The sequence below is a fragment of the Heliangelus exortis genome, chromosome 5 (assembly GCF_036169615.1).
Source record: "Heliangelus exortis chromosome 5, bHelExo1.hap1, whole genome shotgun sequence".
NCBI classification, from domain to species: Eukaryota; Metazoa; Chordata; class Aves; order Apodiformes; family Trochilidae; genus Heliangelus; species Heliangelus exortis.
The window spans coordinates 31,482,794-31,502,962 of NC_092426.1; the positions used below are offsets into that span (position 1 = coordinate 31,482,794).

Genomic DNA, 20,169 nt, shown 5'->3' on the forward strand with positions numbered 1-20,169 from the left:
CAGGAAAGGGGCATCCACAGCCTACCTGGGCAAACTGTTCCAGTGTCTAACCACCAGCATAGTAAAGAATTTCTTCCTAGTGTCTAATCTAATTCTCCCCTTTTCAAGTTTTAAACCATTGCCCCCTGTCCTTTCACTACACACCCTTGCATAAAGCCTATACTTCAGGTTCCTTGTAGGTCCCCTTCAGGTACTGGAAAGCCCCTATGAGGTCACCTTGAAGCCTCCTCTTCTCTAGGTTGAACAACCCCAAGTTCCTCATCCCATCTTCACAGGGGAGGTGCTCCAGTCCTCTAAGCATTTTTGTGGCTCTCCTCTGGAAATGCTCAAGAAGCTCTATGCCTTTCTTATGTTGAGGCTCCAGAACTGGACACAGTACTCTCAAGCCTGTCAAGGTCCCTCTGGATGGCCTCCCTTCCCTCCAGTGTGTTGATTTCACCACATACTTTGGTATCAACAGCAAAATTGCTGAGTTCATTGGATTCCAATGTCCATGTCGCCCACAAAGATATTAAGGAGCACTGGTCCCAGTACCCACCCCTGGGGAACACCACTTGTCACATGCCTCCATTTGGACACTGAGCCATTCATTGATCACAACTCTTTGGGTGTGACCATCCAGCCAGTTACTTATCCAATGAGTGGCCCATCCATCGAATCCGTATCGTTCCAGCTTAGAGGCCAGAATGTCATGCAGGGCAGTGTTGAATTCTTTGCCCAGGTACAGATAGATGATATCCGTTGAAGTTAATGTTAAAAAATGTTAATGGCTGTATATTTAACATGATACAATCTAGTATTTATGCATTAGGTACCAAAGAAATCTTGGAAAACTTTCCCATTCAGCTTCATGGGAGCCTGAAGTTTCTTTTTTTTATTTTTTCAGGGAGAAGTCATTGGAAAGTAAATTGTTTTATTTGTTTTGATTTGTTTTGTTTTATACGGTTAAAAAATGTTTTCCTTATTTTTTAGGGCCCTTGTATAGGTAATCAACAAAGTCTGGCTCATAGTAGGCTGTGGGATGCAGTTGTTGGCTTTCTTCATGTCTTTGCCAATATGCAGATGAAACTTTCACAGGTATTTTCAGTAGTAAAGTAAATGTTCATTGCATATGTTTATAAATTATGGTCAAGTCAATGTTGAAAGTTGTAATGCAGTTCATGTGTTGATACTCATTGGTTGTCCATGGGCCTATTGTAATGTAGATGTCCAAGACTGGATCTCAGGCCTAGATCTTCATATTATTTCTTTCAGTCTTGATCATCACTATGCACTCACCTTTTCAAATATCATGCTCACTGCTTCCAACTCAATTACACCTTTCTGCTAATGAAGATGGCAATTTTGTCCCTTTCTCCCTGGTGCCAAAACCTGATGATTTGCCAGAGAGGAGCAGAAGAGCCATTAAAAGCATGGTTCCCATACTACAGCTAAGTAGGACAAGAGAAAAGCTGAGAAACATTCAAAGATGGAGGGAATCTGACAGTCAGGTTATCCAGTTAATTCATCAGAAGCACTGAGCAGGAGGGCAATAGGCAGTGTACATTTCACTGTCCAGGTAGAGTCCCATCCCTCTTCATACTTTCAGGCTTCAATGCTTCATACTTTTGGGACTTCTGCTTCATGTACCCATACACTCATTGCTGAATGCAACAGTGCAGAGAGTTGTTTCCTCACTCTTATTCAGTGTCTCTGACTTACCAATAATATTTCTTCCCACACTACAGAAGAATATCAGAACTTTTAGAATAATTAACTGTTCCTTATTGTTAGTCACAATCCATGTTCAACAGAACTGTTCTAGTTCTGACTGAGTGCATCATGCTAGTAAGTATTCCCTGTGAAGTGAGAAAAGGTGGAGAGAGTCTGCTGTCCTTTATCTGCAGTTTAGTACTTCTTAATGCTTTATTAAAGCTTATCTTTGTGGTTTTAGTACCTCTGCAGTAGTAAGTTACCATTATGTTGTGTCAGACTTCTGATGGTGATCATAATGAAATGACAATGAAATGTTGCTGAAGATTATGAACTACATTTAGATGATCATCCTGCATGCTGTTGTTTTTTCCAATTGTAGTTTTCCAGATAAATACAAAGAAAAACAACCTTGTGCTCCATTTTTTTTCAGGATTCTGCTCAGATTGAATTGCTTAAAGAACTGCTAGATCTGCTAAACGATATGGTAGTGATGCTCTTGTCACTGCTTGAAGGTTGGACCTTTTTTTTTTAAATAATCAAATGTGACTATCGCAGCTTATATTAATGATCTCAGTCTTCCTAAATGTTTTCTTTAATTGCCTTTATGCAAAACCAGGAAAAAAATCTCTTTCCTCCTTATTTAACAATTACTCTGGAATACAAATAGGCATGAAAAAAAAGGCTGCTTTCAGGAAATTATGTTGAAAAAAATTATGAAGGTTTAAGAACATTCCTATTCTTAGCATTAACATGAAGTTTATTTATTTAAAATGCAGTGATACCAAATAATTTGTTGTTTTAACCCACTACTTAGGTAACGTTGTGAATGGAACTATCGGAAAACAAATGGTAGACACGCTTGTGGAATCATCTAGCAATGTAGAAATTATTTTGAAGTTCTTCGACATGTTCCTCAAGTTAAAAGATCTGACAAGCTCAGATTCTTTCAAAGAGTATGACCCAGATGGTAAAGGTATAATTTCAAAGAAGGAATTCCAGAAATCCATGGAGGCTCAGAAGCAATACATGCAGTCAGAGATTGAATTCCTGCTGTCCTGTGCAGAAACTGATGAAAACGATATGTTCAATTATGTTGATTTTGTGGAAAGGTTCCATGAACCAGCAAAAGACATTGGATTTAATGTAGCAGTATTGCTAACAAACCTTTCAGAGCACATGCCTCATGATTCACGGCTTCAGAGCTTACTTGAACCTGCAGAAAGTGTTCTTAATTACTTTGAACCATACCTCGGTCGCATAGAAATAATGGGTGGAGCCAAGAAAATAGAAAGAGTTTACTTTGAAATCAGTGAATCCAGTAGAATGCAGTGGGAGAAGCCACAGGTGAAGGAATCCAAAAGACAGTTCATATTTGATGTTGTAAATGAAGGTGGAGAGCAAGAAAAAATGGAACTCTTTGTCAATTTTTGTGAAGACACAATCTTTGAAATGCAGTTAGCCTCCCAGATCTCTGAAACAGAACCAACTGAGAGGTCTGAGGAAGAGGAAGAGACAGAGTCTTGTTATGTAGTAGATATTGGAGATGGTGAGGAAGAAGAAAAGTCCCTGGAATCTGCTTCAGCTTTTGCAATGGCCTGTGTTGCACTGAAGAAGAATGTTACCAATTTTTTAAAAATGGTCACTGTGAAGAACTTAAGAAAACAATACAGGAAAGTTAGAAAGATGACAGTAACAGAGATGGTGAAAGTGTTTTTCTCCTTTTTCTGGATCCTGTTTATAGGGACATTCCAACTGTTCTTTAATATAGTGTGGGGAATTTTCCAGGTTCTTTGGAGCACTGTATTTGGGGGAGGCCTGGTTGAAGGAGCCAAAAACATTGAAGTTACTAAAATATTAGGGGACATGCCTGATCCAACGCAGTTTGGAATCCATGATGACGTTATAGAAGCAGAAAAAGCTGAAGGCTCTGAGCATGGCATCACAGCTGAACTTGTGCAGTTTGTGAAGGGTGAAAAGGGAGAAGCTGACATCATTGCAGACATTTTTGGCATTCCTACAAAGAAAGAAGGTGGCTCAAAATATGTTCATGATGCTGGTCTTGGTGATATTGCAGAAGTCCTTGGTACTGATATCCAGACATCTTTGGAAAACACAGTTCGTAAGAAAAAAGGATTACAGGTATGCTGAAGAGATTTTATATTTCTTTCAAGAAAATAAAATTAGTACAGATATATTACTGATTTTTTTTTATTTGTAAATTGATTATTTCCTAATGAACACAATGAGAACAATATAGAACAATTATCTGAACAATACGAGAAAAATAATTAGCCAGTTAACACAATGAGAACAGATAGTCTGTACTCTTAAAAACAAACAGGACAGTCAACATGGCAGAAAAATTCAGCCTGTTGTGTTTCACTGCAGTAAATTTTTTTCAATTGTCACTTGGACTTTAATCAGAACAAAAATTACTAGAACCTTCCTAGGCAATTTTTGCTTCAAATGGTTTGCAGTCTTGTTTATTTTGCACACCCCATTTTTTCACAGTATATTTTGATTATTTTTGAAATCTACTTTCTCTGTAATAATGCTGATCACCCTTTCTTCTACATGCTTTACTGATCACATACAAGAAAATATTTTTTTTTTCCTATTACTTGAAGTAATTTAACCTGAATTTATTGTTAATTTAGTAGTTATCATATACTCACTCCTTACTTTTATTCTGGTTTATGAGCCGTATATTTTATTCCACTTAGCTGAGCTAGTTATAATTTATCATTCTGTTTATAAGTGAATTAAACTAAGTGCCAAAACAAAAATGCATCTGTCATACTTGGACAGCATTATTTTTCACTCTATACTCCATATCTGTTTCTACTTTTTATCAAATATATGTTTTCTTTCATCATTAATCCATCAAATTAATAAAGCATTTATGGTATGCTCTTCAGATATTTGCAAGATAAACCTCAATTGTGCAACTTAGTTCATTATTTCCTCTTCATTCATATGTTTTTCTCCAAGACATATTTATTGCCAAGATCAAGCTATTTTTTAATTTATTTTTTTTATTTCTTAATTAATTTTTATGTGTGTACTTAGAAGTTCCAATTTTAAACTCCTGTCTGTTTTAGCAAAAATGTCATGTGGTTGGTACTCAAAATGCTATTTTAATTTAAGGATGATAGCAGTTCAAATAAATATTTTAGATTTTTCTTCAGAAGCAGTTGAAGTAAATATCTTCAGATCTAAGTAAACATTTTATAATTTACTGTGATGCATACATTTCTCTTGAATTTGTTTGTAACTAATGATAGAAATGTTCAGTAATTTATGCATGTACTTTGAGTCATTGATGTGAAGTCAGCTATGCCATTCATCCAGATTTTACCTTTAATATGCAATTTAGTGGAACTCACCAACATAATGTTTGCACTTATTCTTTCTTAAGAAGTTTCTATTGACATTGTGTTTTTGAACTGCTCAAGTAATCCAGTTAGAGCACTGGATATAAGCAGAAGAAGAAACAGCAATGTAAGAATGAAAAATTGTCTTCAGGAAGTCTCTCTGTCTTTCTTAAGCATTTACAATAATACAACTTACACAAATGAATAGAAACAGAGATTAATCTCTGCATACTGGAAAAGAAATCGCATAGTGATAAGGTCAATGACATTATTATATAACCAGAGATACTGCAAAATAACCTATGGAGTTGTATATGATGAAGATTGTTAGGTCTTAGTTTTTAATGTGAAGTTCCACAGGAATCTGTGCTGAGAGACATGCAGGTTCACAAACAAGAAAAATGGGCAGTGAGCTGAGAGAGTTTGCTGATAAATCTAAGTTATTGTAGCAGTAAACTCAAGAGCTAATTGCAAAGTTGCCTTAAGATGGCAGATGAAAATGAGTGAAGTAATGTGTGTGGGTAGAAATGTTCTATTACATGTAAAATGCTGGGTTTTGAGCTCATTGTTCCTGCTTGTGTGTACACTCGTGGGAATATGAAATATAATAGAGTTGTACAGAAGTATCAAGTTGAATGAGAAAGTCAGTTAGCAAAGATCAAAAATCCAAACAGAAATTTTTAATTGTTAGGACAGGAGTTAGAGAGAGGAAAGACCCAGAATACTACTGTGCTCCAAGAACTCAAAATATACCTGTTTCTAGGAGACCAGATGTTCAAAAAGAACATACTAAAACTGGAAAAGTGTCAGTGAAGGTCAAAAAGTTACTGAAACTTGACATGGAACAAATCTGGTGTATGAAATTTGTTAGGTTAAGGTTCCTCAGCCTGGAAAGGAGGCAACTGAAAAATTTATGATAGGCGGATGGAGAGGATGGAGAGGGATTTATTCATCCTTCCCCCACTCCACCCCTGAGAAGTAGGTGTCATCAAATCATCTCTGTATTACCCTCCCCCAGCTTGAGATCTTAGGGGAGAACCTTTGTGGAAGGGTTACAGATGCCTCAATTTCCTGTACTAGATGAGGTTCTACTGATATGGGGTGAGATGAGCAAGGCAAGAACAGTCCAGTTTTTTAAATTCTTTTACTACTTTTGTGCAAGAGATAGGCATTCAGGTGTGTAGTGGGGGAAGACTTCATATAACTTAATGTATTAACCAGAAATGTAGAAGAATACACCAGTAGACAATGGGTGCATAAGCACTTTCAGAGAATACTGGGGGTGAAGAGTTTAAATAGGTTTTTGCAAAAGTGAATGGTAACAAACTTAGGCCACTTTAGATTCCTTTCTGAATCTGGGACTTTGGAGCCTGCGTGTCTCTGATTTTCAGAGAAGCTTTGATACTCAGCCTGCATTTGAAATGAGTTCCCTTTGGGCTTGCAGCTGTGAGGGTGAAGGTGTTTGAAATCCAAGCCCCAGCTTCTTACCTGCAGTTAGTCAGCTGTATAGAGGCTCTTCCTTATCTCAGGGGAATATTGTAAACACATACCTAGATGCCAGTAAAGGCTTAATGAACCATCAACCCACCAGAGATAGTTACTCTGAAGAAAATATTGCAAAGTAAAAGTAGTTTAAATATTTGCAGTTTTCAGTTGTATCAATATACATAGCTCTATATCAATATACATATATCAATATACATATATCAAATATATCAATATACATAAAGCTGAATAATTGGGTTTTGTAATATCTGATAATTGCATAGACTTTTTCCATATTTTTTATGCTATTGATATATATTATTCCTTGTTTCATATTTGGGCTGAAGGAAATTGGTGCTCATTTTTCACCTAATCAGTAACTGCACTGTGTCTTTGTCAGTGACTTGTATTGGGGTATGATCCTCCTCAGCTGGTCACATAATCTGCCTGATAACAATGTATAATTACTGTAAGTTGTTCAGCCAACTGAGCTATAGTATTGATAACACCATGCTGAAAGAGGCCATCAGAAGAATTTCTCCAATTTTCACTGCTGAAATCTAGTGTGAGATGGCTGTTTTAAAAAATATATAGTATAGTGTGGTAATTATTTTATTTGTTTTTTTTTTTTAATATAAAACAGTTACCATAATTGTATTTGAATGGATCAATTTTAACAGTTAAAATACTTCTTGCAGATATCTGAAATTGCAAGAGAAGCTGAAACAAAAAGAAAAGCAGAAACTGAGAAGGCTGAGTAAGTAATTTTTACATAATTCCTATCTAATTCTTCTATGCTTCCTGGTGCTACATTAGTTGGCCAGAATCTTCTGTGCCACTCAATTTCTTATTTTAGGCTCTTTCACCTCTTTCTTTCCACTGTTATTTTATTGGACTTATTTTCCCTATTCCCTGTTGTCTTCTGTTCTCTGCCATGCTTAATTCTCCTTCCAAGTACTTCTGCAGCATACTGAAATTGCCTTCAGCTGCAAACATTTTGCAGCTGCAACAGGTATTTTTATTTTTCTTTTTTTGTAGAAGGTAAGCACATTCTTTGGCACCCATCGTGTAATTCCTATTGCACTAGTAGTGTGATAAAGTGAACCACACACTGCATTTCTTTATCTTTATGCCTAAAACTCAGTGCAAATTCAACTTTTTTCTTTTTAGTTTTGTAAGTAAATTCCCTTATTACAGTCTTGATACCTAATTTTCATAAAGGTAGTTCAGTGGTGCAGGAGAAATGATCCAGTGGTGCAGGAAAATATCTGCTACACACTTTGCAAGGTGTGACTCTAAAGCAAAATTCCTTGTTGCTACCTGTATTGGTTGTCTTCACTGAAATGAATTAATTCTATGATACTGTGATTCAGTTACAATAGTGTGTACCAAATCACAGAAGTTATTTCTCTTCTTCAGCCCCAGGCTCAAAAAAGTACATGTGAACTCTTAAAATTTTTATATTGCTTGTGTTGAGTGCATCAATGGCTTTGGCAAACGTACACGTGGCACAGACCCTTTTGATCTCTCCCCAGCAACTCTGTGCTTGTATATAATTTGAACCTTAGGTCATATTTTGTACCCTGAGTTCACAGTCTGCCTCAGGTCTTTTACTTACATTTTTCTCCCAGTGCCAAAACTAACTTTCAAAGACCAACTTTCTGAATTAGAATTTCTTCTGAATGGAAGCATTTAGAGTGTAGAATTTTGGCTAGGTAATTTGTTCACATCACCTTTATTCTAGCTCGGAAGATGGTGAGAAACAAGATAAAGCAAAGGAAGTACAATCTGAGCAGCCAGAAGAGGGAAAAACAAACAAAAAGAAGAGAAGGCATGGACAAAAAATTGAGAAACCGGAAGCTGTTATGGCTAACTTCTTCAAAGCTTTGGAAATCTATCAAACAAAAATGCTTGTAAGTTTTTCTTCAATTCTTCTAGTCACTGAATTCTGTTTATGTAATACAAAACACGTTTGACATTGAAGGGAGAAATGTCATCATAAAAGGAACAGTGCCATGAGTTTTCAAATGACTGGCTGTTATTCAGTCTTTTGAGACTTTTGTAATACTTCGTAGAGGTATATATATGTATAAATAAAGTGGTTTTATGCAGTTTTTCCTATCTTGCTGCTGTAACAGGACAGATTAACCACTTGAGCTCCTTGTTAGGAGCTCCTGTTTTACATAATTGAACATCTAGAATATGTAATTCTATTTTCTGTAAGATTATTCTTAGGAAATCTAAGTTACGAATTCTCTGAAACATTCTCAAGTAGTTGATTTCAGTATTCTGGGATTTCTTTTCAGACTACCTTCTAGAAAATGTTCCTTCCTCTTTCAGTCTTCCCTGTTGCAATGCTAAGCCCTTTATTTTTAATCCCTCTTACCATGAAATGGGTAAATATGCTGCCAAGAAATGCGTTGCTTATTATAACTGCACTATGAAGGCAACACAGTTATGTATTTACTTTGCTAGAAACCTTCCTGTCCTCTTTTCTTATCTTAGCATTAGCTACAGACCACCTCTATTTTTTTTTCTTCCAGCACTGCTTGGCAAGAAATTTTTATAACTTAAGATTTCTTGCTCTGTTTGTTGCATTTGCCATCAACTTTATTCTTCTATTTTACAAGGTAAGATTATGTATTGCTCTTTAAATATTTCTTTTTTAATGATGGTTATGTCTTGCTTAAAAAAGCCATTATTACAGGTCCTCCAAACACAAACTAAAGTGTTCATCTATGAAGTAATTAAAATAGCATTTTAAGTTTTCTAACTCAAATATGTGACATTAAACCTTCTATTTGACCTTGTGTTCCTAGACATTTTTCATTTACACACAACTCTGTTATTGTTGTTAATCTTGTAGTGGGAAATTTGACATCTGACCAAAATTACTCAGATGTGTCAAAATTGTTGCATTTTTTTTTTTTAATTGTTTTAAAGCCACCGATAGACTTCAGTTAATCTGATAAATCTCAATTACTATATTCCTGATTTTCTAAAAAAAACCCCGAACTATCTAAGACATTAATTTGGGGAAAATAGTTTATACATAATTTCAGAATCAGATTAATGCCTCAATTTAGCTAGATGATCTAATATGTTTTATTTATATTTAATGTGTTATTAATTTTTTTTTCATTACTTTCAGGCCTGGGGTTTGGCATTTTGAGGAGAGTGCTTGCTTTAATTTCAGTCTTCATATTTTAAAAAACTAATGTATTAATCTCTAATGAGCATCGAATGTATATTTTCCTATTATGTGTTCCCATGTGAGAGCATAATTCACAGTTTTCATACTTATAATTTCAAGTTTTCATATTACTTGCTTCATTTTCTTTGTTGCCAATAAGATTGTTAGTGACTGTTGTGATGAAGATATTCATGTACTGGGATTGGGACTTTGATTGGTATTAGCAGATACAAGACATAAAAATCAATAGCAGCCTTTTCACTGAAAGCTACAGTTCTTTTTTTTATACTTCAGATGAAGAAGGTTATACATTCAGACTTTACATTTAATCCTAGGGTTTTGACTGAATCTGAGTTGCTTCAATGATACAAAACAGGCTTCACCAATTTTATTCCCAAATCTTTACCACCTCTATTATGAAATAGAGTAGAATTCACTCAAGAGAACTCCCATCCATAAAAGCCATGTTGTTTTTTTTTATACTTTCCTTATAGGTTTGAAATCCATAAGAAAATTCCTCATTTGTCTTTACCCTGGAATATGGCCTTTTTGATTCTCTCCTTATAGATATAGGGTGCAGATTTTAATAAACTGATGCAACTTGTGTTTTCCAATATTACTTTTTATAATTCTGTTGCTTACAACCAAAAACCTCAGAGAAGACAAAAGCAGCTGCCTGAACATTCAGTCTAAAAGTAACAGAATCCTGGCCTAAAATATCTTGCAAAGTAATTATTAGATTTATACTCTCAAAGACAGAGCAGGCAAAGACACAAAAGGCTCTTGAAAACGTGGTAGAATGTAGGTGCACAATTCCAGGAGAAACACCAGCAGGGTTATTAAGGGCTCCCTTTTTGCCTCCTTTTTTTCCATCCCATATGGTTAGAGAAGATGGCCTTCAAAGATATAGGCAGAGCCTTTTCTTCTCTCTGCCAGTCCTTTTCTCCTCACTCTTTTGCTTTCCATTTGGTCTCATGGGTCAGCCAACAACCCATTCTTCTGCCAAGTGAGGCCACGTGTTTATCAGAGCAAGTCCATCTGTCATAGATAGAAAGGGGTCAGTGGGAGCCAAACATGATTGAACAGGACTTCAGATTTCAGATAAAGCTGTCAAAAGAAGGGCACTTAGGACATTCATTTTAAAGGTCAGCTTTTAAAAGTCACAGGAAGAATTTAGGACACTGTGTCAGCTGTATGGTTTGGGGTATTTCCAAAATACTGATTAAATAGTCTATTAATTTTTAAGCTCTAAACTAATTAAAGGTTAAAATGTATGCGTTATGTACAAGTTGATACCATGAGAACTCAGTTTCTTTCTAGACTCTAGTAGTCAGCAACTACTTAGATTACAAAACAAACATTAAATTCAGTCATATCAGATAATTTTATCATTGCTCGGGTCTTCCAGAACATTTTTGCAGAACTTTTTCACTGTTTCTTTTGGATTTGCTATTACACTGTTAAAATAGAGATTTATAAACTGTCTATGTGTATACTTGCTTTCCCTGGATTCTCTTTTCAGTGACTTGAGATAACGTGGAGACTTCTGCTGTGAAAATTAAGGCCATTACTGCTTAGAGCTAATGCTCTGTCACCTTCCTGTGAGCAGGCTTTGCAAAGCATCATTTGTCATTGTAGTAAAGGAGAAGCTTGTAAGTGTATTCTGTGTTTTCAATGAGCTTGCATTTCTCTCAGGTGACAGAAGAGCCACTTGATGAAGTAGAGGAAGACTCCAATCTCTGGAACTCTTTTGATGAAGAGGAAGAGGAGGAAGGCATGGTTTTTTTTGTTTTAGAAGAAAGTACAGGTTACATGGCACCTGCACTCAGAGGATTAGCAGTTATTCATACTATCATCTCCTTTGTCTGTGTGATTGGATACTATTGCTTAAAGGCAAGTTCTGAGTCTTATTATTAATCTAATATTTGGTAAAGATCCTCAACTATGTCCCAAAGTGATTTTTGGAGCTAATAGTGGAATACCTGTTTGTAGCTAGCTGTTCACCAACTCTCACAATTCAGCATCTAGATGTTTTCCTCATATACTCAGTCTGGCAGAGATGGAGTTCACTTTTTTCATAGCAGTGCCTGCATTTTGGATTTCTGGTTAAAACAGTGTTGGTAACACCCCCACATTTTGGTTATTGCTTACCAATGCTTTCACAGAGGGAAGGTTTTTCTTTGCTTTATACACCCTGTGCATCCCCCAGTGAGTACACTGGGAGGGGTCACAGCTGGGACAGTTGACCAGAAGGGACCAAAGGACCATTCCCTACCATGTAGGGTCATGCTTGGCAATAAAAATGTGGGGCAAGGAGGGGAGGGAGGGGCTGCCCTTGACTTCCAAGATGGCTGAAGTCTGGCGTGGCATTGATCCTCTTTGGGGAGGTGCTAGTATGGTGTTTGGTATTATGTAGTGTTATAAAATGTACTTAATATTGTAGGTAATATCATGGTGTCTTAAAATATAGAAACCATAACAAAGATGTCCACTGTCATTTTCACAGGTCCCACTGGTTGTGTTCAAGAGAGAAAAGGAGGTAGCCAGGAAGCTGGAGTTTGATGGGCTCTACATAACTGAACAGCCATCTGAAGATGATATTAAAGGACAATGGGATCGCCTGGTTATAAATACCCCGTATGTAAAATTAAGTGGTTACATGTGAACTGTTTATAAATACTTGTAGGTCAATAAGCCACTGAGCCACTGGTCTAGAACTTTCCCTGTCCACCTGCCACCTGGCTCATCTGAAACAAAAGCCTTTGTCATCTTATATTGGATGCTAGAATAGGTGGGAAATTCTGTATTACCTGCTTATTTAATGAATACTGTCAGAGGATGCATTCCAAGGATTTGCAAGGATTGTGCACCTTACCTCAGAAGCTCTCTAGAAGACATTTTACATATTAGTCACTCTTGAGAAAATTTTAAAAAGATAACTTCTATCCTTTCAGTGACTCAATTTCATATTCATTTTGTATGGCAGTATTCTCCTGCCTTTTCTTCAACTTCTTGCTAACAAAATTTGCATACAAAAAGAGAAGTAAATCTAGAGTAAAATAGCAATCCCAGAATCCCAGGCCTGACAGGGTTTATTGTCATGTTGTATGCATTAGCAAACACTGTAGTAGTCATACACTGATTCTAGGGGACTCACCTGTTCTGTGAGCAAATGATACAGGTGTAGGCAAGAAAAAGAAATATATCAGTGCTGCAGCAGTCTGTAGGAGTGACACAGAAATACAGCAAGGCAGTTGTCTTGAAACAATGCCTTGTGTGCAGGCTCTTTTTCAAAATTTACTTTCAAATCAGCTAGAATCCTGTTCTGGTACTAGTACACCTAGTCTGAAATTGCTGTCTTTCCCTAATAGTATCATAATTAAAAGACAGCAACAGAAAGATGGAAAAGAATAAAGTTATTTACAAGACAGTCACAAAGCAGTTGTGGCTACTAAGTGCAGGCATTAGTAAGTATTTGGTAAAAACAAGAAAAAAAAGACAATCAACAAAAATGCATCAGAGGGACAATATGCTGCTAGACAGCCAAAATATCTGTCTCACCAGTCACACTGATGTTTACATTAATAATAGTGCCTTTAATACTTTCATTAAAATTAGAATGTATAAAATATTGGAAAATTTTGCTCTATTTTCCTACACCTGAATTTTAAGTTTTCCTCATTTTCAGTTAGAAATACAGACCAGTACATATTATTTAATCAAAGTTAATTTTGAAGCTGCAGAGCTTGCTTCATTTTTACCCTGTGTCTTTTAGCTATTGACAGCAAGCTATCCAGACATCCAGTTAGTTTATCCTCAGAGAAAACAAGCAGGAATTAATGAGATATATTGTCAGCTCATCCCAAAGGACATGCTGTACAGCCTGTTCTCAGCATGTTGCACTATTTACTGAAGTTGAATAAAAGAATGAGGCTAATTTAAGCAGACTAATCCTTCTCTCTGATGTGAACTGACTCTTGAGGTTTAGTGCTGGTATTGTGCCATCAGGAGGATCACTGCACCAATGCTGTGTAAATGCTGAAATGTGGTTTCTGTAAGTAAAAAAAAAGATAAAATAACTAGAAAAGCATAAGATTTACCTAGAACTAAAAAAAAGTAGTAATACTTTTTTATGTATTAAAAAAGTATTACACATTAACACATACACATACACATTAACATATGTGTATGTTAATATGTGCCCTGATAAATGCAGCACCATTAGATGTTTATGGTAAAAGAACTAGACAAGCTGGCTGCATTAGAGATGTACTTTTCTTAAAAGTCAGAGAAATCAAGGTAAAAAACAATATAGAGCATTGGACCAGGATACACCATCTGAGTCAGTGGAAACATTTGTCTTTACATGGAGTAATTTCATTCATACTTTTTGGAATGAAAAGTAAAAAGATTGAGCACTTAAAGTTTGCCTTGCATCCCAACAGAACAGAGCAGAACAGTGTTCTGGAATCTCATTCTTCTCATGTTAATACTTGTTTTATTTTACTAATATTGTCCTTTAGATTAAGCAGTTGTTTTTTCTTTTTTACCTTCCTGCATATTTGCTGAATTCAGTGCTACATCCAGGAAATGGGAGGAGAAAAATCTTTAAAAACCTCTTGTAGCAGTTTCCAGCTAACTGTCATTCTTCAAAACTGATACAATACACAGTAAGCCTATCAAAATGAGGAATTCCTGGACACTGCTATTCATAATACATTCAAGACCAATATTTTTCATGATCCATTTCAAGATCAGGAAAATGGCACGGATAAGGGATAACACTTCTTGAAGGTCAAAGCTGATGTAGTTCCTAGTGTCTGTTGCAAGATCTCCCCCAAATAAAACTGATTCTTTATTGAAGTTGCTCACTACTCTCAAAAAAAGCAGGGAATTTTCAATAAAAGGTGCCCTGGCATCCTTTAAGATGTACGACTTAATTTATTTTTCTTTCTTATACACAATAATTTTTCTTTCAATTACCAGTGTGGGGATGGCTGCTTAAAAGCAGATGATGCAAAGTGCTCTTCAGCTCAACTGTTCTGCAGCTTTAGAATTATAAATGGTTTTTAATTTGTCTTGTTCCAGGATGTCGTATACACTGATAACAAAATGAGACACCTGAGAACAATATTACCACTAACTGTTGGTTTTGCCAAATTATCTTTGCAATTTTTTCAGTTTTCAAAATGTTTTGAATTTTAACTTTTTATGTTGGCAAAGTGTCCACTGGTTCCCAAGTGTTCATCCTCTATTTGAAATGCCATCCAGTGAGTTGAGAAATTATTTATTATTTATATCTTATCAGAAAATAATTGTCTGTGTTGGTTTTATGGCTAGGAGTGATGAATTTTTTTTAGGACATCACAGTGACATCCTCCTGCTGTTAATGCTAAGCTCCCTAGGTGGTAACATTGAGCCTGCTGTCCTTTTGTAGACAATCATGTTTGTGGATGTGAAAAAGGGAGGGAAAATATGATATTGCAGTGAATGATGATCAATAACAGCTGATGTCCACACAAAAAGAAATTGTTCTTGTAATTTAAAACTCGGTGTGTGAGTAAATGAAATAGCACCAGAATCTGCAGTGAGCAGGATCATGCTGGTTTTTTTGCTCTGTTTTGTTTTTTGGGTTTTGTTTGTTTGTTTGGGGGTTTTTTTGTTTATTTCTTCCTTTTCCCTAACAAGTTAAATAACTTGAAGTATCTTTGAATAATTTATTCAGGTCTTTTCCTAACAATTACTGGGACAAATTTGTAAAACGGAAGGTAAGCTTTTTTGTATTTCTATTACGCTGGTCATAGCAATAATCTGCTGCTCAGTTAATTTGGGTATCTGTGTAATACACCTCTGTACACATAAACTAATAATTGAGAACAGAAATCTGTTTTATGGAAGTCACTGTTGTGGTAAATGTCTCGGTGAAGAGGCAGCTGCAGCGTAGGTGGGAGGAGGGAGGAAGACAGGAGGCTGTGGCTTCCTTCCTAGACTCAGGCATTTGAAATTACTTTGTGCTGTCAATCAGCCACACAAGGCTAATTTACACTCACTGTCATCTTTAGGATACAAAGCCCCCTCATCCCCCTAAAAAAAGAAAAACATGCCAGCTTAAATGACAGCAAATTATACATAAGCTTCCAGATAATAGCCTTTAATGCTTCTGTTTTTCTTTTTTATGCTCCCCCTGCCTGGCTTCCTGGGAGTTCTGACTGTTCTAATGGTGTTAATTGTTAAAGATTTTTTAATTTTTTTTTTTAAATTTCTGACAACTACTGGCTTAAAGTAGGGTGAATGTCACCGAGGTCTTTCTCTGAGCAAAAGCCTCACTTCTTCCATTTTTAGGTTATTAACAAGTACGGAGACTTATATGGAGCAGAGCGCATAGCAGAACTTCTGGGTTTGGACAAAAGTGCCCTGGATTTCAGCCCAGTGGAAGAGAGTGAACCAGAAGAGGCATCACTGGTATCATGGTATGACTGCTGAAATTGTGGGCAGAACTTCACCATAAAAGATAAAAATGGAAACTGTAACTGTAGTGATGTTTCCTGGGCACAGGAAATTCAAATGGAGAAGTCTTCCTAGTGTGGAAGTAAAATGAAAAAAGCTTTTTGTTTGTTATACAACAAACTTATACTTGGTTAATATACCAGGTTGATTGACTTGTGTTATAAAATCAAAGAAAAAAACCCTACAAGTTGATGCTGATTGGTAAAGTTGGACACGCTTTTATTTTACATAATAATCAATGCAGCATTTAAAAGCTTGATCGGTGTTACACAGAGCTAGCTTACAAACCACAGGACAGAAAGAGTATATATAACAAATACCAAGATGCCAGGTATCTAGAAAAATTCAGATATTTTCCTGATTTAATCCATCAGTGATGATTAGTGTTTGAAAGCACAAAGCTCCTACAAGACTTTATTTTTGGAGTAAACAGAACAGAATGATTTCTGTTCACATGCCCAGGAACAGCTGATGCAGTATTTAGAATATTGCAGAAGGCATTACCTTTCTCTTGGTAATTTTAGCAACATTTTACACTAGACAAAACATCTATCTCTTGAATTCAAGCAATTGAGGTTCCACATTTCACGACATTTAACACACATTTAGTTTGTGAGTGTGGAATTACACTGGAAAGTACCCCTCCTGCTGAAATTGTTCCAGCAGTGTCAATGGTTTAGAAGCTGTGCTTTGAGTTAATGAATACTCTCTGAAAAAGGAAACACCTCCAATCGCTCAAAAAATAAACAGCTGATGTATATCACCCCCTTCAGCAAATAAGTATGAGGTGTCAAAACATAGCTACCTGTTTATACTTACAGAATTCAATATGTAATTTTGATATTGATGCATTTTAAAAATTTTGTATTTCCCAGGTTAAGCTCCATTGATACAAAGTACCACATTTGGAAGCTTGGAGTTGTTTTCACTGATAACGTGAGTGTGTTCATCTGAAAGATTATGCTTTGCTTTACTCTAGATGTGACTGTATGTCTCCCACCACTTGTTTTTATTTTAAACAAACATACATGGATAATACTGCATTACAGGCCCATTTTAAAACATTTTTTTTTTTGTCTAGCGTTGTAAAAAAATTGCTTTTATGTTACAATTTTTTTTAAATCATTCTGAAGGACATTATGCATCTCCTCCTCACCATTGTTATGGTGTCAGCATTTTGAAAGTTTGGAAGTACTTTCATTTTATTTTGTAGAAATCAACCTAGCAACCTAAGGTTTCTCTTTTAAAATCAAGCACAGTCTACAGAAAGTTTTTTATTCTTGACCCAGCAGTTTGAAGTGCTTGGTTAATTCTTTTCTTTCATACCTTCTCATTTGAAAGGACCACGTTTCTATTAAAATTCCTTTTTTGTGAATCTTCTTTTTGCATCCTCTTGAGCATTCCCAAACAAACAAGAAGGCCAAGGTGAATCAAGTGAAGCTGTGGAAATTCATTGTGCACTAAAAGCACACTGAGCCCTCATCCTTCACTTGGAGCTTTCAAGTGGCTTCAGGTTCACTGCTTGTTGAAAGAAGAAGTTGTATTATGTGTCTTAGGTCTTCTGGGTGCCATGGTTGACGTGGTATGAGATTTAACAGAGGAAAGTGTCTCAGGAGTAATACAACGCATTTTCTCTCCCCCAGAATCACTATTAAAATTTAAAGTACTGTGTAACAAGCTCCCCAACCAAAACTGTTTTAAGGTAGGGGATTTTGATATCTGCTGAAGACTGCGTTTAAATATGTAAAACAGAGGTCTGATTAGCATAACTAAGCAGTAAACACTCCTTAAATGAACAGTGGAGATAATAAGAAACAGAGTAAGACAATCTTTTTGAATGTGTAAAATCGAGGTATTAATTAATTTTATAATTTGACTGACTAAAAGAAAGCTTCATTCTGGATCCAGTAATATCCAGTAGCATCTGCTAACATTCTGCCTCTTTGCACTGTCCCTGCAGTCATTTCTATACTTAGCTTGGTACACAACTATGTCTATCCTGGGGCACTACAACAACTTCTTCTTTGCTGCTCACCTGCTGGACATTGCTATGGGTTTCAAGACATTGAGAACCATTTTGTCTTCAGTCACTCACAATGGCAAACAGGTAAGTACTACATGCAAAGTTGGAAACTGAATGCATTTTATAATCCTACTGGAGATAACAGTGTGGTAACTGGGAAATCTTGGAGCACGATCCATACTGGTCATGATTGAATTAAACAACAGATCCCATCATGTCTTATAAAATTACAATAATCTGTACAATAATCTATATAATCTATTTGGTGCTGATAGCTAAAAAAGTTTTGCACACAATATAAAAAGGCATTATTTTAGAAAAATGCCAGAATATGAATTGTGGCATAACCAGCTCCTTTTCTATGCTCAATAATTAACTGATTGGTGATAACTAATAAGAAATCACAACCTCTCCTTAGCTACAGCAGTGATAAAGATTGATCTGGATGCTGAGATTTATATGTTTATCTAGTAAGAATGTGCTTACAGGTGGGGGAATTCTGCACTGTGGAATATATTTATATGCCACTTTGTCATGCAAAAATCACATTAGTAAAATGTAATTCCAAAACTATCTGTTGAAACTTATGCAGGGAATAATTCTCTAATCTCTAAGAGCTCTATGTGCCCAGCTAGAATACCAACAAAACCAAGCTTTTTACAAACACACTTTTTAAATTACATTGAAGAAAGCAAACAGAACTTACCCAAAATTTAATTTCAAACATATATATTCCATTCCTTCTCAAACACAGTAACATGCATTCTAAGCCTGTTCTTGTGCCCTGTTAGACTTGTCAAGACATTTTAAACCACTCCATGTTTTGGAAGAGGCATAAGAATATGCCCTTAGAGTACCTTTGTGCTTGCTTAATCCTTTCTTTCAGCAGAAATTGAACAATAGAAGTTTATTCCCTTATCAGGATAGGAAGTTTTTAAGCAGTACATATGTTATCAGTATCATTGCGCCAACAAATGAAATTTCTCTTTTTGTCTCCTTCATTTTCCTCCAGGATGGTTGAAGTCATATTACTTTTAATTTAATGATTGATATATTTTCTTTATGAATGCTTTCCGAATTTAATACTCAAAATTGAGCATAATTAAAATTGTTTCAACTGAAGACCACAGCTTTTAGTATTTATTGCTAATAAGCAAGGATTTGTTTTTTTAATCATGTTTCTTTTCTTGCTAGTAGATATGAACACTGAAGGAAAGCTGCAGAATTTTCACTTGAAATGCTCACTTTAGAAGCGTACTTACAAATCTGAAGAAAGTGATAAACTGATAATCAGCATTGTTTAATTTCTTTTAAAAGACCAATACCAATTGTTGCACTTTTTACAATATGTAGCCTTCAGTAGCTCCTCTCCAGAGCTGGATCTTCTAATGTCAGCAAACAGTATAATCTAGTCTCAGTAACTTTAAACATTTTTACCTCGGGATTTTATTTGCTTAAAAGCAGGACTTGAAAATTACCTAATCCTTTGTTATCTAAAATACTTTCTATCCACTTTATTGATGGTTTTGCAACCAGCTTTGGAAAATAAAATAGACTCAGGTAAGACATAGTAAGTGGCTGTTGAAATTATTTCTCAAAATAATTACAGGGGGTTATTTTTTTATCACTTGATTTTCACTATATATCCAGTTTTTCAAGTTACTAAAATTTAACTTTTAAATTAATCAGTGGAAATAATGCTTCAGTGCTATGTTTGTGTGCATATAGCTCAGAAAGATGGAAAGTTTTCAGTTTCCTGAAAGATTTCAGTTTCCTGAAAACATTTTTTCCGTTGATTTTCACATGAGATTAGAGTAAAGTAACACTGCTACACTGATCCAAACTGTAAGGAGACCTCAGAGCTGTCAGAACTGCTCTCTTCACTCCCCTTG

The 20,169-nt window shown here is 35.7% G+C and overlaps 1 protein-coding gene across 1 annotated transcript in view; it reads left to right on the top strand.

The window, feature by feature from the left end:
- Positions 1 to 20,169, top strand: part of RYR3 (ryanodine receptor 3) — a 209,492-nt gene that overhangs the window by 182,759 nt on the left and 6,564 nt on the right. Inside the window, exons 87-98 of the mRNA XM_071744346.1 lie at positions 973 to 1,077; positions 2,126 to 2,207; positions 2,510 to 3,834; positions 7,253 to 7,311; positions 8,299 to 8,467; positions 9,098 to 9,184; positions 11,443 to 11,640; positions 12,254 to 12,384; positions 15,473 to 15,515; positions 16,090 to 16,217; positions 17,130 to 17,190; positions 18,215 to 18,361. Coding sequence (XP_071600447.1) covers positions 973 to 1,077; positions 2,126 to 2,207; positions 2,510 to 3,834; positions 7,253 to 7,311; positions 8,299 to 8,467; positions 9,098 to 9,184; positions 11,443 to 11,640; positions 12,254 to 12,384; positions 15,473 to 15,515; positions 16,090 to 16,217; positions 17,130 to 17,190; positions 18,215 to 18,361 — 2,535 coding nt within the window. The remainder of the gene's footprint in view (positions 1 to 972; positions 1,078 to 2,125; positions 2,208 to 2,509; positions 3,835 to 7,252; positions 7,312 to 8,298; positions 8,468 to 9,097; positions 9,185 to 11,442; positions 11,641 to 12,253; positions 12,385 to 15,472; positions 15,516 to 16,089; positions 16,218 to 17,129; positions 17,191 to 18,214; positions 18,362 to 20,169) is intronic.